This window comes from Penaeus vannamei, chromosome 37 (assembly GCF_042767895.1).
Source record: "Penaeus vannamei isolate JL-2024 chromosome 37, ASM4276789v1, whole genome shotgun sequence".
NCBI classification, from domain to species: Eukaryota; Metazoa; Arthropoda; class Malacostraca; order Decapoda; family Penaeidae; genus Penaeus; species Penaeus vannamei.
In genome coordinates, this window is record NC_091585.1 from 1,267,613 (window position 1) to 1,293,522 (window position 25,910).

Here is a 25,910-nt window from a genome sequence, read left to right on the forward strand (position 1 = left end):
TTTTTCATTCTATTTCATACCGGTCAGATATCATGACATAAACTTATCTAACCTCCCAGAGTGCAAGGCTTTATTGTCAGGTCAAGGGCAAACAGTTCAAACAGGTTTAGTAAAAATTCTGTATTCAGATGAACGAAGTTTTGACCTTGCAAGTCTGTGCTACTGGTTGTGCAGTAAGTATCCTGTTGTATGCTTCTGTGTACACACTTGTGGTATTCAAATATCTTTTGGCGCCTCCTGGAATCCTGGTCAGCGCCGAATGCGTTGAGCAACAAGTTATGTGTCTAAGACTTAAACACTAAGGTTCTCTTCTAGTTTTTACAACAGTGGATACTATAACAGATTCAGTTTTATGGCCATAGTAATTACTGGTAGTAGTGATTTACAAGAAACTAAATCAGTAGCCACAACGAACTAATAATGTAGTCCATAACAGGAATGACGATGCCAAACTCCAGCTCTGCCTGGCCTGTCATGCATCTCTCGATCCCGCTCACTGACAAGGTTTAATTAGGCTGAAACTGTTGTGAGGCTTGGAAGGACCTCGTGAAACTGACTCCTTTCTGTAGCTCCCCGCGACTCTGCAACGCGCGCCCGTCTGGCACTGCTCGCCACCCTCCGCCCACACCCAGCGGCGTGGAGGCGGAGAGGAGCTCGGCGTCACCAGCAGGCGCGTGAGGCTGCAGCCCCGCGGCGGCCATGAGGAGCAGCGATTCCTCGAGCCCAATGGCGCCGACATTCCTCAAGGCTGTGGAGTTTTTAAAGCCAGCAGAGTTCTTTGTCAGTTGGGAATCGGTGTCTGATCTACAGTACACAATGCTGGCCACCTTTCGTGTCGTGAAAATTGCTCTCAACGGCGTTTTTCAAGTGGAAATAGAAACTGTTATTGAAGTTCTTTTCCTTAAAAGATAACATTTGTACTAATCATATATGCTCCTCTCTTGTTTTCCCCTCATGAGCTAATGCCATAACCAAATCAACAAATATAATGAATAATGTGAATAATAAGGTTCAGTAAATCGTGCTTCGTTAATCTATGATATAAGTATCGATATCTTCATGTCGATGCACTATAAGCATAGGGTAGAATGCATTGATATGTTTATCGGTGCTTATATTACTGATGAGATTTAAACAAACAAAACATTTAATAATGTACTTCGGGGACGGACGGACGGCCAGGCACCCAAATAATGATCATGATAACAATAGCAAATATGAATAATGATGACAACAACAGCATAAAATAAAAAATATAATGATAATAACCAAGACAATTTTAACCTTGAAGAATATGATAATAATTATAATACAATTACTCTAATTACAATCATCAATCAACAGCATCAAAATAAATTAGAATAATGACATGAAAGAAGAATAAAAGTATGAAATGATAGTTTTAGAAATGAAAATAATAATACAATTAATGACAATGGTTATTATCATCCTTATTACCATTACTTCCGTCATAATCATTATTACTAGTGTTACCATGATCATTATTTTTGTTATTGCTATTTTCTTGCTTCCACCAATCACAATGGAGCTTGTGTTCAGACCTGACTGAACAGACTATCCCAATTGAACAAGGAAATCAGGGTCTCCCCGGGATTTCTAACTTCGGAGACTTGAGACACTGAGATTAGCCACCAAGGAGTTGGCATCATTTTCTGCCGGCCCACGTGAGCAGGAACCTTCGTGGATTCTTTTCTCTCTCCTCTACCTGGAAGTCGGCAGACGAGAGCTGGCGACAGATAGCGACCACAACCAGTGCTTTTTCTCACTCTTACAGTCTCTATAATCTGTCTCGCAATTTTCCTTCCACCTTGATCTTTGACCTTCCTATCTGGCTCGATTTCTATTGCTGTTTGGCATGTGCTTTGTGCTGAATCCCCTTTGTATGGCACTTTCATCCCTCGAGAACCCAGTGTCAGGGAGGAAGGGACGCGAGGGGAAGAAGGGAGAGAAAGGGGGAGGGGGATTAGAGCGACCGGAAGGGGGAAGGGAGAAGGATGAGGGTATAGGTGAGAGGCTAGATGGAAGGGATGGAGAAGAGAGAGAAGGTTAGAGAAGGGGAAAGAGGAGGAAGGAAACAGTATGGATCTGTGCTTATCTTATACTCTGCATTTCTCGTTCTTCTTCAAAGTAAAAGAGGGGAACTGAGCTTCGCGAGTGAAAAGGAGGGAGAGGGGCAAGGCGGAAAAGATAGAGAGTGAAAGTAAATGATGTTTGAAAATAAGTACGGAGCGTGGAAGAATGAAGAAGAAAGGTCAGAATAGTGAGGGAAAGGGCAAGCTAAAGGAGATAGGGAGAGAGAAAGAGGGAAAAACTAGAAAAAAACAGGGATGGAACGAGGTAGAGATAACTGATAAAGGTGAGGAAAGAAGGAGAGAGAAAGGGCATCAGCATTTGTTGCGAAACGAAGGACAGTTTACTGGCCTCCTTGTCAGCCTTCCCCCTCTTCTCCCCGTCTATTTCTCTCTCTCACTTTCTCTTCCTTGCACGCCTTCCCTCTGCTTCGTCAGTGCATACAAAGAGTGCTTGCAATTGCACTCGTGAATCCATCTTTTATCCCTGCGGCTCCTCTTCTCAGCCATATGATTCATACCACATGCACACGCACACACTTAAGCACAAGTATATAAAACCGAGGCAATAATAAAGCGTGTCTGGCTGGGCCTGCAATACGTTAGCAGGTGAATATATGAAAATGTGTTATTTTTCTGGTATATGTATTAATTTTTGTGTGTTGATGTTTCCTTATTATGGCAAATGCGTTTATGTTCGCGTCTATACATGAATATATGTGCGTGCATGTGTATATTTCTGGCCATACATTAATTCTATGTTCAAAAAGTTTTTTGTGGGGGTACTTCTGCCTGTGTGAGCCAAGGTCAGGTGTTTTTGGTAGGTAAAGTATCTATTTCGGGAGAGCATGTGTTCACGAGTATTTTTTTTTTTTTTTTTAACCTGTATATCTGGGAATTTCTAAACAGATTTGTGTCTGTGTACAATTAAGGGGGCAGGCAGATAACCAGAAATGAAAGATTATCGAAAAAAGTCGGCAGCACTCAGAGACGTTGTGTTGAAGTCTCCTAGAGGAAACATGTCGAATGTCGTATCCTTTGATCCTCAGTGAAACAATGAAATGATGGAATATTTCATCTATTTCATAATTTTCTTTACGCAACTATTCTTTGGAATGCGTAAATGTTGGTGATTAACATTCTGAAACAAAGATTAATAGCATATAAAAATATCACAAGTTCAGGTTATGATTAGGGACTAACGTCGTCTGAGCGCAGTCATGCCTAAGTGAGAGCATTCAGCATCATGTATTCACTTCGTTAACTGATCCCACTATGCACACTCGGTCTCGATGACTTTGTCTTGAGACAGGCTACATAGCTCGTTTTCTATTGCTATTCGGCAGGTGCTTTCTGCTTGCTCTCCTTCCATGGTAGTTTTACCCCTTCGTCCATGGTGCGAAAAGGCCGACGACCCAGGGGCAGGGAGGAAGAGACGTCAGGGGGAGGAAGGTGAGGGGGAGGGGGGAGAAAGAGGGTATAGGGGACAGGCAGGGGATGGGGGCTAGAAGATACGGTTTAATGCAATTTAAAGGGATCGACAGATTTTTTCCTAAAGTATGTTTATCTTCATTCCCTCTTTGTCTATTCTCCATCATTCTATCCCTTTTTCTCGTTTAATTATATTCGTCTGTAGCAACTTCCTCTTTGCAACAGTGAGGAAATGCTAACGATTCAGCATTAAGAAAAGTGGAAGGGGAGAGGGAGAATGGAAGGAAGGATGAAGTCGAGGGCAGGGTAAGAGGAAGGGAGAAAAGAACAAGTGGAAAAGAACGAGATACAGATATCAGATAAAGGTAGTGGAAAGGGGAGTGAGAAATCGTATCAGCTGTTGGAAAACGAACGGCACTTATTAGCTTCTAAGTCTTGTCCACTTGCCCAGTCACCAGAGTGAGGGAATGGGAGTGGAAGTGAAAGAGGGTGGGGAAATAATGGAGGAGCATGATAAAAGAAAGAACAGGGGGGGAAGAAGGGACAGCGAGGTGAAAGAAAGGAGGCCGAAGAAGGGAATAAAAGGAATGATAAATAGGAGAAAGGAACAAGGCAGAAACAACAAAAACCTAAAGGAATGAGAAAGTGAGGACGGCTCACTTTTTCCCTCATCAGTCCTGTCCTGTCGCATCACCTCACTGTCTCTTTCGTCTCACTCCCTCTCCCTTTCTCTTTCGAATGCATCTTCCAGCTGTTGCTGTCGCTATCATTGTCAGTATAATCATTTCATTTTAATTATTGTCATTATCATTATTAGTAATAATAATGATAGTATCATTACTACTGGTATCATTATCATTATCGTCGTCTTAGTTATCATTATCATTATGACTACTATCATTATCATTAATGTAATTATCATTTTCACTTATATCATCCCTCTTATTGTTATTCTTACCATTACCATTACTATTGCTATCATCATGAATATTGTTATAATCATTGCCATATTCACATTAACATTAATAAAGTCATCATCAACAACAATTGCCATATTAATAGAAATAATCATGATAAAAATCAATGTTAACATTAGAGTTTTCATTATCACAAAAACAATTATCTACATTGTTATTATTATTACTATTATCTTCATTTTATTGTCATAACTGTAATAACGATAGGAATAACATAATTATCATTGAAATTGTGATTACTACTCCTATTTATTATTTTCCTGTTCCTACCATTGTTATCATTATTATCAATATCGTTTTTATCATCATATCACTCCCAAATCTACTCTTATGCTGACTCTTTCAGCCTTTAGTCCCCTTGGGACAATCACTCTTTAATGTACTAAGCGAATTAAACCAAATTGGGACGTTTGATACTTCCTTTGTTTGTTGGCTAAGCCTTATTTTTGTTACTGTTAGGTTTGCAAGTCTTTCACGACACAGTGTTTACAATATGCAATACAAAAGCGTGAGTATACCGTTCAGCCAAGTAAATGATAATTCTACGTAATTTGGAAATGATCAATGGCTCTTCTCGCGGCCCAGCCGGAGGCTAGTGCCTTCAAGTCACGCTAAGAAATTTATATGGAGTACCATAGCCATCAGTTTTCTTCCTCTTTTTTTCTTTCTCTGAAGCAACTCTTCGTTGATAATTTGCTTTTTACAATTTTTATAATGTCACTCTTTCAGCAACTAAAGCAAAACAGTCAATTCTTGATCGTGACATGAATCAATCAATCATACTTTTATTCACATCAGTTCATTGCACTAAATTGTCACTTTGCTGAGAATAAGACATACATCAATGCACAACAAAGAGGCACAGGTTCTATAGCCTTATTCCCTTGGAATCTAAACCATAAATCCCCATTCCCCTTGGAATCCAAATCTAAATCCCTATTCCTCTTAGAATCCAGACTCTAAATCCCTAACCCCCTTGGAATCTCAACTCTGAATCCCTATTCCATTCGGTCACTGATTAGGGACTACCAAGAGCTTCCATCTGCCTGCGATGAGCATAGACCAAGAGGGAGCATCGGGCAAGGAAGATCATGCGCCCAAATGCCATCGAAAAATAACGAAATCAAGGAAAAGATCTTGCCGTCGCTGATCGGAAGAAAGGGGGAAATATTTCTTAGACAAAATGACTGAATACGAACGAGTCTGCCGATAGGAACGCAGGTCCGGAGTGAAAGATTTGATATCTATTGTCACGCTAATTTTGTTACATATATTTTGCCCTTGATTAGCACTTAGTGGCAGCAATGCCTACATATTATATGACGATACTTATGCAAATATGTATATTAATAATCTGATAGTAGCAGTGTTAACCTAACGTGAAGATAATGACATTATTAACAACAATTGATACAAGAAAGACATAATTATCATAGTTTACTTATACCAACCACTATGACGATCATGAAACAGCTAATGAAGATACTTATAATACTAATGAGGATGATAATGCTACTACTACTACTACTGCTACTACTACTACTAATAATAATAATAACCATAGAGAGCTCAGGAGGAGCATGGCGGGAAAGGAGGAGAAAGCAGGGAAGAGGGGAGGGGGGAGAAGGGAGATGCAAGGAAGATGGAGATACAAGGAAGACGGAAGACAATGCGGGGAAAAGGGGAAGGGAGAGGCGAAGGCTCAGGGTAAAGGCAAGCGAGGGAGGAAGAGAGAGAGAAAAAAAATGAGATTAACGTAAGATACGAATAAGGGGCCAGAGGGAAAAAGTTCTAAACACAAGGACTCATGCAATATTAAATGCCGCCTCACTTTGTTTCTTTCTGTCTATTACAGCTCAGAAAATGTATACCAGCAAAATTATGATAAAAAAAACAATTTTTTTCACGAAAACACAGTAACAGTGCACCAGTGATACTCGATATTCCCTTTAGATTGCTATCTTGAACTAAAGAACAATTGCAATTCTGATAATGATGAGATGGTGATACTGGTGGGTATGGTGTTAAAGATAATAGTGACAGGCAATAGTAGCAGTGGGTATAATAGGATGGAATTTCAGTGAAACCACGACCAAAAAATACCATTACAGCTATTATGATCATGATCAAAGTAACGCTAATATTAGTTATACATTTTGTTAGGATATAATGGCACTAATAAATGATCCTCTTCTTCCATTACTGATAAAAGCGACATAAAATAAATTATCCCTCTCCCACTCCTTTCTCTCGTCGTCCTACCTCCCTTTTCCTCGCCCTATCCTACCTCCGTCCTATCCCTATCCTACCCGATTACTTTCAGTCATTATAACGAATATTATTTAGACTCGCAGCCATCTGGGCGTATGTGGAGACAAGAAGCTTCACCAATAAAGAAGATCGTGGCAGTAAACAGAGAATTCACTGTAAACAAGTGAGTAAAAGATTCAACCATCGGAGCATAGGCTTCACTGTGGAAGCATTGCGCTTCTCCTAGGAATTGGCAGTGAACACAAGGCTCGCTGCCTCATCACTATAAGGCTCACAATCGCATGGGACTTATAGTGAGGGTCCGGGAAACAATTTTTATGATGGTTGGAACGTAGGATGCGAAGGGTTGCGAACTTTTCGGAATTCGGGGACACCTTTACTTGCCCAAGTGTTCATGAATATTCACTGATATAAGAAAGAAATAAACAAGAAAAAGGATGAAATCTCAGGTACCACCTGGTAGTAGTCACATCGTTTGATAAACAAACGCATAGAGGTATAACCCATGTCCATCACTAATGAAGAAATAACACTTTACATAATAATTTTAACATTGCATCAGCATCCCATCTTTGGTTAATTACCAAAATCCCTGAAAATCACAATTTCCCTGCCCTCCTCCTGGTTCATTGTGAGTCTCATGCTCATTGCTTGGACAGCGAATCTTGCGTTCACTGCTCATTACTGAGAAGCCTTTTGCTTCAGCAGCGAAGCCTAAGCTTCGATAAAAGAGCTTCATACATTCGCTGCCACGACCCTCTCTTCTCGTGAAGCTTGTCTCCACGTCACCACTAATGGCTTTGAGTTTGAATGATATGTTCTTTGATATGGTATTAATTGTGACTAAAATCATATCAAATGAACATAGTTATCCCAATGCTTTAATCTGAATTTGTTCAGTTGATTAATGTTACAAATGCTGAAACACAGCACCATCGTCATCATGATTACCTTTTTTATACTCAATATAATTATTACTATCGATACTGATAGTCATACCATTAGTACTAATACTACAGGCATTAAAACTCATCAATATCCATTATCATTATCCTAGTTATTGGATTTATATCATTGGTGTGAATACCGTTTGTAAATATAATTACAATGATAAAAATCATTTCAGTTTTTGATGATCCGTAAGCGTTGGTAATTAACATTTTGGTAGAGCAATTAAGAGCACATAAAATATCAAATTTCAGCTCATAATTAGGGGCCAACGTCGTACTCCCTGACTCTGCCTTAAATGGGCATTTCTAAGCGCAGTCATGGGTATGTGAGAGCATTCAGCATCATGTTCTCACTTCGTTCGTCTTCGTGCTTTCTGCTTGCTCTCCTTCCATGGCAGTTTTACCCCTTCATCCATGGTGCGAAAAGGCCGACGACCCAGCGGCAGGGAAGAAGGGGGACAAGGGATAGGCAAGGGGGAGGGAGCGAAAAAATATGATTAAATGTAGTATAAAGGAATAATTTGATATTTTGCCTTAAGTTCTATTTTTATCTTAGTTCTCCATTCATCCTTTTTCCTTCAATCTGTCCCTTTTCTCTCGTTTAATTACTTTCGCCTTTAGCAATTTCCTCACAGCAACAGTGAGGAAAAGCTAAGGATCCAGCATTAAGAAAGTGGAAGGGGAGAAGGAGAATGGAAGGAAGGATGAGGTCGAAGGAAGGGCCAAGAGGAAGGGAGAGGGGACAGAGAAAGGGAGAAAAGAACTCATGGGAAGGAAAGAGATGGAGATATCAGGTAAGGTAGATGGAAGGAGTGAAAAACCGTGTCAGCTGTTGTTGGAAATCGAACGAGTTTTTTACTTCTAGATCTTGTCCACTTCACTCCAGTTATCAGAGTAGCTGAATGAGAGTGAAAGTGAAAGAAGGGGGGGGGGGATAAGGGAGGAGCATGATGAAAATAGAATAAAAAAGGGGAACAAAGAAGGGGAAGGCGTGATGAAAGAAAGAAGAGAGACCGGAGTAGGGAACATGAGATAAAAGAGCTGGTGGGAAGGAACAAGGGAGAAACAACAAAAAGCTAAAGGAACGAAAAATAAAGTGAGGACAGTTTATTTTCCTCCTCGTTCAATTCACCGCATCACCTCCTCTCCGCCTCTTTTGCCTCACTCCCTCTCCCTTTCTCTTTCTTATGCCTCTTCCAGCAGTTATTACTACCTTCATTATCATTATTATGATTTCTTTTTAATTATTGCCATTATCATAATCTAATATCAACTATTATTATCATAATTTCATTTCAATTAATTATCATTATCATAATTTCGTTTTGATTATTACCATTATCATTATTTGTAGTGTTAATGGTATTGGTATTGTTTCGATTGTTATTATCATTGCCGTCGTCAACATTATCATTATTATTATGGCTATTATCATTATCATCATTAATGTCCTCCTTTTCATTATTAATATCATCATCCTTTCCATTGTTATTTTCATCATAACCATTACTATCATTATCGTTATGAATATCGTTATGATAATTGCCATATTCACTATAACAATATTTAAAAATTCAACAACAATAGTGATACTAATAATATATATCAATAATGATAAGAATAATAATAAAAATGATATTAATACTACTGTTATCATTATTATAATAATAGTAATAATAATATTAGATTCCAAAATTACTATTACTATTATCTTTATGAATATATTGTCATTATAACCATAATAGTAATTGTTAAGTAGTTATCATTATTGTATTTGATACTATTACTATTGTCATTATTTTCCTGTTCTTATCATTATCATCATTATTATTAATATTACCTTCTTCATCATATTTCTACCACCACTTGGAAAATAAAGCCCCACCTCACGCTCCCTTCAACCAACCGCTCTGTTTATGTACAAAGCGAATTAAACAAAATTGGGGCGTTTAATACTTTGTTTTTTCCCTAAGCAATTATTCTGCTGCTGTTAGGTTTGCAGGTCTTTGAAAAAGTTACAACAGTTTCTAAAATATACGATATAATATCGCGATGGTACCATTAAGCCTGGTAATTGTCAATTCGAAATAGTTTGGAAATGTCCGATGGCTACTCTCGCGGCCCAGCGGGAGGCTAGTGCCTTCAGGTCCCGTCAGGAGGAAAGCCTTGCGTGGAATACCGCGTCCCTCCGTGTTATTGTTCAAGGAACTCTTGGTGGGTAGATTTGCTTTTAGTAATTTACATAGTTTCAATCTTTCTGTAACTAAAGTAAAACATGACATTAATCAATCAATCGCATTTTCATTCACATCAGTTCATGGTACTGCATTGCCATTTTCCTGAAAACATGGCATACTTCATTTGCAAGAACGAAGCACAAAAATCTAAATCCCTCAATTGAACAAATGGACCAAGAGGGAAATGAGCTCCTGAGTATAATTACCAAAGCACATTAATCAAGTTAATGGCAGTGTCTTGCCGTCACTCACGAAAAAAGGAGGAAGTGCATGCATTCAACACCTTATTACACATGATAACTGATGGACAAGTCTGCCGACATGAACGTAGGTCCGAACTGAAAGAGTTGATATCCATTGTGATGATCATTTGAGTTAATTATATTTGGCCTGTAATTAGCATTTCCTCAAAGTAATTTCAACGGCAGCAATGACTCCAGTAAATTTAAATGAACATAATAAAGAATCTGAATTTTCATACTTTACTATTAGCAACTACTATGACAATCAAAATGCAACTAATGAAGAGACTTGAAATACTGATGAAAAAATAAAAGCAATAGTAACATTAATATTGGTAATAACTATAAACAGATGAGGGGAGCATGGCGAGAAAGGAGGAGGAGGAGGAGGGAGAGGCAAGGAAGATGGAGATAAAAGGAAGGCGGAGGATAATGCGAGGAAAAGGGGAAGGGGAGGCGAGGGCGGAGGGTAAAAGGAAGCGACAGAGAGAGAAAAGAGAGAGATATACGTGAGATACGAATAAGGGGCCAGAGGGAAAAGGTTCTAAACACAAGGATTCATGCAATATTAAATGCCGCCTCTCTTTCTTTCTTTCTTTCTGCCTATTGCACCTCAGAAAATTTATACCGGTTAAAGATATGATATTAAAACTATTTTTTTCACGAAAACAAAATAACAGTGCAGCAGGTACTCGATATTCCCTTCAGATTGCTTTCTTGAACTAAAGATCAATTGCACTATTTATAATGATGATGAGGAAATGGTGATGAAGATAATAGTAACAAATGATAGTAGGAATGGTAATAATGAGATGGGATCTCAGTGAAACCACGACTAAAAATATTACAACTATAATGATATCGAGAAAAGTAATACTACTGTTGATTATACATTATGTTGCTAAGATATAATGGCACTAATGAATGATCCTTTGGCCAGAGCTGCTCTCCTATTTTTCCATTGCTGATAAAAGCAACATGAAATAATTTATTAGAGATCGTGGAGCTCCTCTCCTATGACCCACATTTTCTCCCCCTCCCCCTTCCCCTTCCCTCTTCCCACTGTGCTTTAGTCGCCTCTTTTCCCTTCTACTTCTACGCGCATTATCCCTCTCCCACTCCTTTCTCTCGTCGTCCTACCTCCCTTTTCCTCGCCCTATCCTACCTCCGTCCTATCCCTATCTTACCCTATCACTTTCAATCATTATAACTTACATAATTGTCATCGAAATTATCCATTAATTACACGCAAATCAATCAGAAGCAAAAATATTGTTGTATAATGTATAATAAGAATAATCTTTATAATGTTAAAACCAATACATCAACAATGGTAGCGAAACCTACAATTTAAATCGAACATCAAAATGACAATCACGACCGGTGCTTAGAAATATAGATGAAATAAGAATATAAAAGAAGAGAAAAAAGAAATAAAGAAACCCGGACCAACTGCGTCCGTCGTCTCTGAAATCGCCTTACCTTGGTTGGTCTTCGCTTCCAGGTCCGCTCCCTTGGCGGCCAGGAGTTCAGCCACTGCGAAGTGACCATATCGAGAGGCGAAGTGCAGGGGAGTCCACTCTGTAAAAGGGAGAAACTTGGGTTAATTTTCCCATTTCCGGAAGACAAAATATTGCAAACAGAAAATGCATAACGATGAATGTGTCACAAATAGTAAAAGATAAATTTATGAAAAATGGAACATGTAGATTTAAAGACCAATGAAAAAAATATATTTTCACCCTTAATATCGTCAGTGGAGTTGAGGCCAAGAACACAGTTTTAAAGAATAAATAAGAAGAATTTAGGAATTTTTCGTGATATTCAAAATGTGTTTATTTTCATGCTAATTGAAATATTGAATACAAATGAGGAAAACATACATTCATACAAGCATGAAATAGATATCTATATTTTTTTCTTTCCTTTATATGCATTATTTATACATACGTATGTATCATATATATATATATATATATATATATATATATATATATATATATATATATATATATATATATATATATTTATATATATATATATATATATATATATGTATGTATATATATGTAATATATATATATATATATGTATATATATATATATATATATATATATATATATATATATATATATATATATATATATATATATATATATATATATATATATATATATATATATATATATATATATATATATGTAATATATATATACATACACATATAAATATATATATATATATATATATATACATACATATATATATAAGATATATATACATACATATATATATATATATATATATATATATATATATATATATATATATATATATATATATATATATACATATATATATACATATTTATACATTCATAAACACATAAATATATAAGTGCATATATGCATACACATGTACTTCTATATCTATGCATATATATATATATATATATATATGTAAATGTATGTTTATATATATATATATATGTATTATATATATACATATGTATTATATATATATATATATATATATATATATATATATATATATATATATATATATATATATATATATATATATATATATATATATATATATATATATATATATATATATATATATATATATATCAATTTATATGTATGAATTTATGAAAGTGACGGAGCGACGTTCAAAGTGTTCAGTCAACGGAGTTACTGTGATTTAAAAATGCAATGGTGCCAGTTGTACAAACTTATTCCGTAAATATTTGATAACTGTGACTTTCTTGTACAATCCTAGTGCCTGTCCTTTCATGTACCTTTATGAATTTATTTATTTTATTTGGCTCCTCTTTCAATATTGCAATTTGATAAATAGCATACGCGGCAATTCTTATGCTCACATCTGGCACAAGCACATCACATGCATGTCCACTTCATAAGTTTATTATTATTAACCTCATTCCGTTTCTTTGAAGGCAGAGAAAATGAACAGAAAATCATGCATTGGCAACACACCAAAGGCGGGAACCTGGAGCTCTGATCCAGAGACGTGCCAGCCCCCCCCCCCCCCCCGTCTAGAGAGAGGAGGAGAGGAAAGAGATTAAACAAAGCAACTGCAACTGATACTATTCATCATACCAGTTGTAATAGTAGTAGTAATAATAATCACAACATACACAAAGGTCTACGCGTCAAAAAGTGTTCTCGCCCCAGTTACCCATAAATATGTTCATTAATGTTTTGTTCATTTAAACTTTGATCTACAACATAAGCATCAATATGTTAATGATAATGCACTACACTCATGAGGTTTTGTGCATTGGTATGAGTTTACAATTGTTTTATTATAGATGAAAGTTTGAATTAACAAGACAGTTAAAAAACTTATTTCCGGGCAATTGGTCTGAGAACACCTTCGGACGGCACGCACTCAAATGATCATGATAACGATGATAAAAAATTGGTGATAATGGCAATTCCATAGGACGGGGACAGGGAAATGAAAAAAAAACAACAACAACAAAAAAAAAACAGGGTGATATTGCCAGGAAGTTTAGGGAAATCTTGTTAGTTCAACCATGAACATCATCATTGCCATTTGCATCATCCTTATAATTCCTAGTAGTCATAAAATGATTCACATCATTATGTTTATTACCATGGACATCATTCAAATCTTTGCTTTCATCATTAGTCACACTATGATTAGCATCATATCCTCCTATTTTCTATTCTTCTACTTAATGAAGATAAGAACAGGAATCATATCCATCATATTCGTAATAACTTTAAGAACTCTGATTATTATAATGATTAATGCTGTTCCCGAAATATTGGTAATTCTCCATATTCTCATGCTGATTGTAATTGCTTCTAAATATTTTCATTAATATCATAAGAACCTCATTAGCGACATGAAGATAATCCTTATTCATGTTAGTGTTCCCTTAATCACGACTGTGATTGTTATTGTCTTTTGCTGCTGCTTCTTTCTGTTCTTATTCTTATCTTTGCTTCATCATAGACATTTTCATCCTTAGCATTACACATCGACCTTATTATTGCTGTTGTTGTTGATATTATCAGCGCCACTATTCTTCCTATTCATACTCCTTCTCTAATTCTTTGTCTCGCTTTTACAATTGTTTCATCATTATTATATCTCCTATTATTATCATGATAATAGTGATATTACTATTATTATTATGATTGTGATTCCCACAACAAATATTTATAACAGTTATAATCATTTGTATATGCATATGTTTGTGTATAAGTGCATGTGAGAAGATTCACATATGAGAAGTATGTAAGATCATGTACATTATGCAGAATATAACAATAAATACAAAGGATAATATCATGCACATCTCAGTAATATGATACAGACCGCTGGGTTACAATTAGACAGACAGAGAAAGAAGGAGGGAGGGAGAGAAGATGAGAGGTGAAAGAGAGGAAGAGAGAGAGAGAGAGAAAATGAAACAGCTAGAGATAGAGAGCTAAACAAACAAGGAGACGGAGGGAGAGGGGAGCTATATGGAGCGATCATTGCAAGATGAACAGCCTATGTGATTTTAAGTCCATGGTGAGAATATGTTAAGATTCGCAGAAATATCTGGACACTTTTTATTAGCTGATAAAAATCCAATACACACCGCCGCCACACACGGCTCATGATTGTAATGCTATTCACTATCACTACATTATCTATTCCCTGCCATCTCCACTCTCCGGGATGACAGACTCACTGCACAATATTTTCAATTCGCGATTAAATGACGTCACTCTGAAGATGAAGCCATTTTGATATATATTTTTCATTCTATTTCATACCGGTCAGATATCATGACATAAACTTATCTAACCTCCCAGAGTGCAAGGCTTTATTGTCAGGTCAAGGGCAAACAGTTCAAACAGGTTTAGTAAAAATTCTGTATTCAGATGAACGAAGTTTTGACCTTGCAAGTCTGTGCTACTGGTTGTGCAGTAAGTATCCTGTTGTATGCTTCTGTGTACACACTTGTGGTATTCAAATATTTTGGCGCTTCCTGGAATCCTGGTCAGCGCCGAATGCGTTGAGCAACAAGTTATGTGTCTAAGACTTAAACACTAAGGTTTTCTTCTAGTTTTTACAACAGTGGATACTATAACAGATTCAGTTTTATGGCCATAGTAATTACTGGTAGTAGTGATTTACAAGAAACTAAATCAGTAGCCACAACGAACTAATAATGTAGTCCATAACAGGAATGACGATGCCAAACTCCAGCTCTGCCTGGCCTGTCATGCATCTCTCGATCCCGCTCACTGACAAGGTTTAATTAGGCTGAAACTGTTGTGAGGCTTGGAAGGACCTCGTGAAACTGACTCCTTTCTGTAGCTCCCCGCGACTCTGCAACGCGCGCCCGTCTGGCACTGCTCGCCGCCCTCCGCCCACACCCAGCGGCGTGGAGGCGGAGAGGAGCTCGGCGTCACCAGCAGGCGCGTGAGGCTGCAGCCCCGCGGCGGCCATGAGGAGCAGCGATTCCTCGAGCCCAATGGCGCCGACATTCCTCAAGGCTGTGGAGTTTTTAAAGCCAGCAGAGTTCTTTGTCAGTTGGGAATCGGTGTCTGATCTACAGTACACAATGCTGGCCACCTTTCGTGTCGTGAAAATTGCTCTCAACGGCGTTTTTCAAGTGGAAATAGAAACTGTTATTGAAGTTCTTTTCCTTAAAAGATAACATTTGTACTAATCATATATGCTCCTCTCTTGTTTTCCCCTCATGAGCTAATGCCATAACCAAATCAACAAATATAATGAATAATGTGAATAATAAGGTTCAGTAAATCGTGCTTCGTTAATCTATGATATAAGTATCGATATCTTCATGTCGATGCACTATAAGCATAGGGTAGAATGCATTGATATGTTTATCGGTGCTTATATTACTGATGAGATTTAAACAAACAAAACATTTAATAATGTACTTCGGGGACGGACGGACGGCCAGGCACCCAAATAATGATCATGATAACGATAGCAAATATGAATAATGATGACAACAACAGCATAAAATAAAAAATATAATGATAATAACCAAGACAATTATAACCTTGAAGAATATGATAATAATTATAATACAATTACTCTAATTACAATCATCAATCAACAGCATCAAAATAAATTAGAATAATGACATGAAAGAAGAATAAAAGTATGAAATGATAGTTTTAGAAATGAAAATAATAATACAATTAATGACAATGGTTATTATCATCCTTATTACCATTACTTCCGTCATAATCATTATTACTAGTGTTACCATGATCATTATTTTTGTTATTGCTATTTTCTTGCTTCCACCAATCATAATGGAGCTTGTGTTCAGACCTGACTGAACAGACTATCCCAATTGAACAAGGAAATCAGGGTCTCCCCGGGATTTCTAACTTCGGAGACTTGAGACACTGAGATTAGCCACCAAGGAGTTGGCATCATTTTCTGCCGGCCCACGTGAGCAGGAACCTTCGTGGATTCTTTTCTCTCTCCTCTACCTGGAAGTCGGCAGACGAGAGCTGGCGACAGATAGCGACCACAACCAGTGCTTTTTCTCACTCTTACAGTCTCTATAATCTGTCTCGCAATTTTCCTTCCACCTTGATCTTTGACCTTCCTATCTGGCTCGATTTCTATTGCTGTTTGGCATGTGCTTTGTGCTGAATCCCCTTTGTATGGCACTTTCATCCCTCGAGAACCCAGTGTCAGGGAGGAAGGGACGCGAGGGGAAGAAGGGAGAGAAAGGGGGAGGGGGATTAGAGCGACCGGAAGGGGGAAGGGAGAAGGATGAGGGTATAGGTGAGAGGCTAGATGGAAGGGATGGAGAAGAGAGAGAAGGTTAGAGAAGGGGAAAGAGGAGGGAGGAAACAGTATGGATCTGTGCTTATCTTATACTCTGCATTTCTCGTTCTTCTTCAAAGTAAAAGAGGGGAACTGAGCAGAGCGAGTGAAAAGGAGGGAGAGGGGCAAGGCGGAAAAGATAGAGAGTGAAAGTAAATGATGTTTGAAAATAAGTACGGAGCGTGGAAGAATGAAGAAGAAAGGTCAGAATAGTGAGGGAAAGGGCAAGCTAAAGGAGATAGGGAGAGAGAAAGAGGGAAAAACTAGAAAAAAAAACAGGGATGGAACGAGGTAGAGATAACTGATAAAGGTGAGGAAAGAAGGAGAGAGAAAGGGCATCAGCATTTGTTGCGAAACGAAGGACAGTTTACTGGCCTCCTTGTCAGCCTTCCCCCTCTTCTCCCCGTCTATTTCTCTCTCTCACTTTCTCTTCCTTGCACGCCTTCCCTCTGCTTCGTCAGTGCATACAAAGAGTGCTTGCAATTGCACTCGTGAATCCATCTTTTATCCCTGCGGCTCCTCTTCTCAGCCATATGATTCATACCACATGCACACGCACACACTTAAGCACAAGTATATAAAACCGAGGCAATAATAAAGCGTGTCTGGCTGGGCCTGCAATACGTTAGCAGGTGAATATATGAAAATGTGTTATTTTTCTGGTATATGTATTAATTTTTGTGTGTTGATGTTTCCTTATTATGGCAAATGCGTTTATGTTCGCGTCTATACATGAATATATGTGCGTGCATGTGTATATTTCTGGCCATACATTAATTCTATGTTCAAAAAGTTTTTTGTGGGGGTACTTCTGCCTGTGTGAGCCAAGGTCAAGTGTTTTTGGTAGGTAAAGTATCTATTTCGGGAGAGCATGTGTTCACGTGTATTTTTTTTTCCCTCTATATCTGGGAATTTCTAAACAGATTTGTGTCTGTGTACAATTAAGGGGGCAGGCAGATAACCAGAAATGAAAGATTATCGAAAAAAGTCGGCAGCACTCAGAGACGTTGTGTTGAAGTCTCCTAGAGGAAACATGTCGAATGTCGTATCCTTTGATCCTCAGTGAAACAATGAAATGATGGAATATTTCATCTATTTCATAATTTTCTTTACGCAACTATTCTTTGGAATGCGTAAATGTTGGTGATTAACATTCTGAAACAAAGATTAATAGCATATAAAAATATCACAAGTTCAGGTTATGATTAGGGACTAACGTCGTCTGAGCGCAGTCATGCCTAAGTGAGAGCATTCAGCATCATGTATTCACTTCGTTAACTGATCCCACTATGCACACTCGGTCTCGATGACTTTGTCTTGAGACAGGCTACATAGCTCGTTTTCTATTGCTATTCGGCAGGTGCTTTCTGCTTGCTCTCCTTCCATGGTAGTTTTACCCCTTCGTCCATGGTGCGAAAAGGCCGACGACCCAGGGGCAGGGAGGAAGAGACGTCAGGGGGAGGAAGGTGAGGGGGAGGGGGGAGAAAGAGGGTATAGGGGACAGGCAGGGGATGGGGGCTAGAAGATACGGTTTAATGCAATTTAAAGGGATCGACAGATTTTTTCCTAAAGTATGTTTATCTTCATTCCCTCTTTGTCTATTCTCCATCATTCTATCCCTTTTTCTCGTTTAATTATATTCGTCTGTAGCAACTTCCTCTTTGCAACAGTGAGGAAATGCTAACGATTCAGCATTAAGAAAAGTGGAAGGGGAGAGGGAGAATGGAAGGAAGGATGAAGTCGAGGGCAGGGTAAGAGGAAGGGAGAAAAGAACAAGTGGAAAAGAACGAGATACAGATATCAGATAAAGGTAATGGAAAGGGGAGTGAGAAATCGTATCAGCTGTTGGAAAACGAACGACACTTATTAGCTTCTAAGTCTTGTCCACTTGTCCAGTCACCAGAGTGAGGGAATGGGAGTGGAAGTGAAAGAGGGTGAGGAAATAAGGGAGGAGGATGATAAAAGAATGAACAGGGGGGGGGGGGGGAAGAAGGGACAGCGAGATGAAAGAAAGGAGGCCGAAGAAGGGAATAAAAGGAATGATAGATAGGAGAAAGGAACAAGGCAGAAACAACAAAAACCTAAAGGAATGAGAAAGTGAGGACGGCTCACTTTTTCCCTCATCAGTCCTGTCCTGTCGCATCACCTCACTGTCTCTTTCGTCTCACTCCCTCTCCCTTTCTCTTTCGAATGCATCTTCCAGCTGTTGCTGTCGCTATCATTGTCAGTATAATCATTTCATTTTAATTATTGTCATTATCATTATTAGTAATAATAATGATAGTATCATTACTACTGGTATCATTATCATTATCGTCGTCTTAGTTATCATTATCATTATGACTACTATCATTATCATTAATGTAATTATCATTTTCACTTATATCATCCCTCTTATTGTTATTCTTACCATTACCATTACTATTGCTATCATCATGAATATTGTTATAATCATTGCCATATTCACATTAACATTAATAAAGTCATCATCAACAACAATTGCCATATTAATAGAAATAATCATGATAAAAATCAATGTTAACATTAGAGTTTTCATTATCACAAAAACAATTATCTACATTGTTATTATTATTACTATTATCTTCATTTTATTGTCATAACTGTAATAACGATAGGAATAACATAATTATCATTGAAATTGTGATTACTACTCCTATTTATTATTTTCCTGTTCCTACCATTGTTATCATTATTATCAATATCGTTTTTATCATCATATCACTCCCAAATCTACTCTTATGCTGACTCTTTCAGCCTTTAGTCCCCTTGGGACAATCACTCTTTAATGTACTAAGCGAATTAAACCAAATTGGGACGTTTGATACTTCCTTTGTTTGTTGGCTAAGCCTTATTTTTGTTACTGTTAGGTTTGCAAGTCTTTCACGACACAGTGTTTACAATATGCAATACAAAAGCGTGAGTATACCGTTCAGCCAAGTAAATGATAATTCTACGTAATTTGGAAATGATCAATGGCTCTTCTCGCGGCCCAGCCGGAGGCTAGTGCCTTCAAGTCACGCTAAGAAATTTATATGGAGTACCATAGCCATCAGTTTTCTTCCTCTTTTTTTCTTTCTCTGAAGCAACTCTTCGTTGATAATTTGCTTTTTACAATTTTTATAATGTCACTCTTTCAGCAACTAAAGCAAAACAGTCAATTCTTGATCGTGACATGAATCAATCAGTCATACTTTTATTCACATCAGTTCATTGCACTAAATTGTCACTTTGCTGAGAATATGACATACATCAATGCACAACAAAGAGGCACAGGTTCTATAGCCTTATTCCCTTGGAATCTAAACCATAAATCCCCATTCCCCTTGGAATCCAAATCTAAATCCCTATTCCTCTTAGAATCCAGACTCTAAATCCCTAACCCCCTTGGAATCTCAACTCTGAATCCCTATTCCATTCGGTCACTGATTAGGGACTACCAAGAGCTTCCATCTGCCTGCGATGAGCATAGACCAAGAGGGAGCATCGGGCAAGGAAGATCATGCGCCCAAATGCCATCGAAAAATAACGAAATCAAGGAAAAGATCTTGCCGTCGCTGATCGGACGAAAGGGGGAAATATTTCTTAGACAAAATGACTGAATACGAACGAGTCTGCCGATAGGAACGCAGGTCCGGAGTGAAAGATTTGATATCTATTGTCACGCTAATTTTGTTACATATATTTTGCCCTTGATTAGCACTTAGTGGCAGCAATGCCTACATATTATATGACGATACTTATGCAAATATGTATATTAATAATCTGATAGTAGCAGTGTTAACCTAACGTGAAGATAATGACATTATTAACAACAATTGATACAAGAAAGACATAATTATCATAGTTTACTTATACCAACCACTATGACGATCATGAAACAGCTAATGAAGATACTTATAATACTAATGAGGATGATAATGCTACTACTACTACTACTGCTACTACTACTACTAATAATAATAATAACCATAGAGAGCTCAGGAGGAGCATGGCGGGAAAGGAGGAGAAAGCAGGGAAGAGGGGAGGGGGGAGAAGGGAGATGCAAGGAAGATGGAGATACAAGGAAGACGGAAGACAATGCGGGGAAAAGGGGAAGGGAGAGGCGAAGGCTCAGGGTAAAGGCAAGCGAGGGAGGAAGAGAGAGAGAAAAAAAAATGAGATTAACGTAAGATACGAATAAGGGGCCAGAGGGAAAAAGTTCTAAACACAAGGACTCATGCAATATTAAATGCCGCCTCACTTTGTTTCTTTCTGTCTATTACAGCTCAGAAAATGTATACCAGCAAAATTATGATAAAAAAACAATTTTTTTCACGAAAACACAGTAACAGTGCACCAGTGATACTCGATATTCCCTTTAGATTGCTATCTTGAACTAAAGAACAATTGCAATTCTGATAATGATGAGATGGTGATACTGGTGGGTATGGTGTTAAAGATAATAGTGACAGGCAATAGTAGCAGTGGGTATAATAGGATGGAATTTCAGTGAAACCACGACCAAAAAATACCATTACAGCTATTATGATCATGATCAAAGTAACGCTAATATTAGTTATACATTTTGTTAGGATATAATGGCACTAATAAATGATCCTCTTCTTCCATTACTGATAAAAGCGACATAAAATAAATTATCCCTCTCCCACTCCTTTCTCTCGTCGTCCTACCTCCCTTTTCCTCGCCCTATCCTACCTCCGTCCTATCCCTATCCTACCCGATTACTTTCAGTCATTATAACGAATATTATTTAGACTCGCAGCCATCTGGGCGTATGTGGAGACAAGAAGCTTCACCAATAAAGAAGATCGTGGCAGTAAACAGAGAATTCACTGTAAACAAGTGAGTAAAAGATTCAACCATCGGAGCATAGGCTTCACTGTGGAAGCATTGCGCTTCTCCTAGGAATTGGCAGTGAACACAAGGCTCGCTGCCTCATCACTATAAGGCTCACAATCGCATGGGACTTATAGTGAGGGTCCGGGAAACAATTTTTATGATGGTTGGAACGTAGGATGCGAAGGGTTGCGAACTTTTCGGAATTCGGGGACACCTTTACTTGCCCAAGTGTTCATGAATATTCACTGATATAAGAAAGAAATAAACAAGAAAAAGGATGAAATCTCAGGTACCACCTGGTAGTAGTCACATCGTTTGATAAACAAACGCATAGAGGTATAACCCATGTCCATCACTAATGAAGAAATAACACTTTACATAATAATTTTAACATTGCATCAGCATCCCATCTTTGGTTAATTACCAAAATCCCTGAAAATCACAATTTCCCTGCCCTCCTCCTGGTTCATTGTGAGTCTCATGCTCATTGCTTGGACAGCGAATCTTGCGTTCACTGCTCATTACTGAGAAGCCTTTTGCTTCAGCAGCGAAGCCTAAGCTTCGATAAAAGAGCTTCATACATTCGCTGCCACGACCCTCTCTTCTCGTGAAGCTTGTCTCCACGTCACCACTAATGGCTTTGAGTTTGAATGATATGTTCTTTGATATGGTATTAATTGTGACTAAAATCATATCAAATGAACATAGTTATCCCAATGCTTTAATCTGAATTTGTTCAGTTGATTAATGTTACAAATGCTGAAACACAGCACCATCGTCATCATGATTACCTTTTTTATACTCAGTATAATTATTACTATCGATACTGATAGTCATATCATTAGTACTAATACTACAGGCATTAAAACGTATTAATATCCATTATCATTATCCTAGTTATTTCATTAATATCATGGATGTGAATACAGTTTGTAAATGTAATTACAATGATAAAAATTATTTCAGATTTTTGAGGATGCGTAAACGTTGGTAATTAACATTTTGGTAGAGCAATTAAGAGCACACAAAAAGTTCAAATTTCAGCTCATAATTAGGGGCCAACGTCGTACTCCCTGACTCTGCCTTAAATGGGCATTTCTGAGCGCAGTCATGGGTATGTGAGAGCATTCAGCATCATGTTCTCACTTCGTTCGTCTTCGTGCTTTCTGCTTGCTCTCCTTCCATGGCAGTTTTACCCCTTCATCCATGGTGCGAAAAGGCCGACGACCCAGCGGCAGGGAAGAAGGGGGACAAGGGATAGGCAAGGGGGAGGGAGCGAAAAAATATGATTAAATGTAGTATAAAGGAATAATTTGATATTTTGCCTTAAGTTCTATTTTTATCTTAGTTCTCCATTCATCCTTTTTCCTTCAATCTGTCCCTTTTCTCTCGTTTAATTACTTTCGCCTTTAGCAATTTCCTCACAGCAACAGTGAGGAAAAGCTAAGGATCCAGCATTAAGAAAGTGGAAGGGGAGAAGGAGAATGGAAGGAAGGATGAGGTCGAAGGAAGGGCCAAGAGGAAGGGAGAGGGGACAGAGAAAGGGAGAAAAGAACTCATGGGAAGGAAAGAGATGGAGATATCAGGTAAGGTAGATGGAAGGAGTGAAAAACCGTGTCAGCTGTTGTTGGAAATCGAACGAGTTTTTTACTTCTAGATCTTGTCCACTTCACTCCAGTTATCAGAGTAGCTGAATGAGAGTGAAAGTGAAAGAAGGGGGGGGGATAAGGGAGGAGCATGATGAAAATAGAATAAAAAAGGGGAACAAAGAAGGGGAAGGCGTGATGAAAGAAAGAAGAGAGACCGGAGTAGGGAACATGAGATAAAAGAGCTGGTGGGAAGGAACAAGGGAGAAACAACAAAAAGCTAAAGGAACGAAAAAGAGTGAGGACAGTTTATTTTCCTCCTCGTCAGTCCCGTTCAATTCACCGCATCACCTCCTCTCCGCCTCTTTTGCCTCACTCCCTCTCCCTTTCTCTTTCTTATGCCTCTTCCAGCAGTTATTACTACCTTCATTATCATTATTATGATTTCTTTTTAATTATTGCCATTATCATAATCTAATATCAACTATTATTATCATAATTTCATTTCAATTAATTATCATTATCATAATTTCGTTTTGATTATTACCATTATCATTATTTGTAGTGTTAATGGTATTGGTATTGTTTCGATTGTTATTATCATTGCCGTCGTCAACATTATCATTATTATTATGGCTATTATCATTATAATCATTAATGTCCTCCTTTTCATTATTAATATCATCATCCTTTCCATTGTTATTTTCATCATAACCATTACTATCATTATCGTTATGAATATCGTTATGATAATTGCCATATTCACTATAACAATATTTAAAAATTCAACAACAATAGTGATACTAATAATATATATCAATAATGATTAGAATAATCATAAAAATGATATTAATACTACTGTTATCATTATTATAATAATAGTAATAATAATATTAGATTCCAAAATTACTATTACTATTATCTTTATGAATATATTGTCATTATAACCATAATAGTAATTGTTAAGTAGTTATCATTATTGTATTTGATACTATTACTATTGTCATTATTTTCCTGTTCTTATCATTATCATCATTATTATTAATATTACCTTCTTCATCATATTTCTACCACCACTTGGAAAATAAAGCCCCACCTCACGCTCCCTTCAACCAACCGCTCTGTTTATGTACAAAGCGAATTAAACAAAATTGGGGCGTTTAATACTTTGTTTTTTCCCTAAGCAATCATTCTGCTGCTGTTAGGTTTGCAGGTCTTTGAAAAAGTTACAACAGTTTCTAAAATATACGATATAATATCGCGATGGTACCATTAAGCCTGGTAATTGTCAATTCGAAATAGTTTGGAAATGTCCGATGGCTACTCTCGCGGCCCAGCGGGAGGCTAGTGCCTTCAGGTCCCGTCAGGAGGAAAGCCTTGCGTGGAATACCGCGTCCCTCCGTGTTATTGTTCAAGGAACTCTTGGTGGGTAGATTTGCTTTTGGTAATTTACATAGTTTCAATCTTTCTGTAACTAAAGTAAAACATGACATTAATCAATCAATCGCATTTTCATTCACATCAGTTCATGGTACTGCATTGCCATTTTCCTGAAAACATGGCATACTTCATTTGCAAGAACGAAGCACAAAAATCTAAATCCCTCAATTGAACAAATGGACCAAGAGGGAAATGAGCTCCTGAGTATAATTACCAAAGCACATTAATCAAGTTAATGGCAGTGTCTTGCCGTCACTCACGAAAAAAGGAGGAAGTGCATGCATTCAACACCTTATTACACATGATAACTGATGGACAAGTCTGCCGACATGAACGTAGGTCCGAACTGAAAGAGTTGATATCCATTGTGATGATCATTTGAGTTAATTATATTTGGCCTGTAATTAGCATTTCCTCAAAGTAATTTCAACGGCAGCAATGACTCCAGTAAATTTAAATGAACATAATAAAGAATCTGAATTTTCATACTTTACTATTAGCAACTACTATGACAATCAAAATGCAACTAATGAAGAGACTTGAAATACTGATGAAAAAATAAAAGTAAAAGTAACATTAATATTGGTAATAACTATAAACAGATGAGGGGAGCATGGCGAGAAAGGAGGAGGAGGAGGAGGGAGAGGCAAGGAAGATGGAGATAAAAGGAAGGCGGAGGATAATGCGAGGAAAAGGGGAAGGGGAGGCGAGGGCGGAGGGTAAAAGGAAGCGACAGAGAGAGAAAAGAGAGAGAGATACGTGAGATACGAATAAGGGGCCAGAGGGAAAAGGTTCTAAACACAAGGATTCATGCAATATTAAATGCCGCCTCTCTTTCTTTCTTTCTTTCTGCCTATTGCACCTCAGAAAATTTACACCGGTTAAAGATATGATATTAAAACTATTTTTTTCACGAAAACAAAATAACAGTGCAGCAGGTACTCGATATTCCCTT

General features: G+C 37.6%; 1 protein-coding gene across 3 annotated transcripts in view; it reads right to left on the bottom strand.

The window, feature by feature from the left end:
* Positions 1-25,910, bottom strand: part of LOC113810776 (26S proteasome non-ATPase regulatory subunit 10-like) — a 101,789-nt gene that overhangs the window by 20,328 nt on the left and 55,551 nt on the right. For all 3 annotated transcript variants that reach the window (XM_070115603.1, XM_070115601.1, XM_070115602.1), the window contains one exon: positions 11,681-11,779. In XM_070115603.1, coding sequence (XP_069971704.1) covers positions 11,681-11,779 — 99 coding nt within the window. The remainder of the gene's footprint in view (positions 1-11,680; positions 11,780-25,910) is intronic.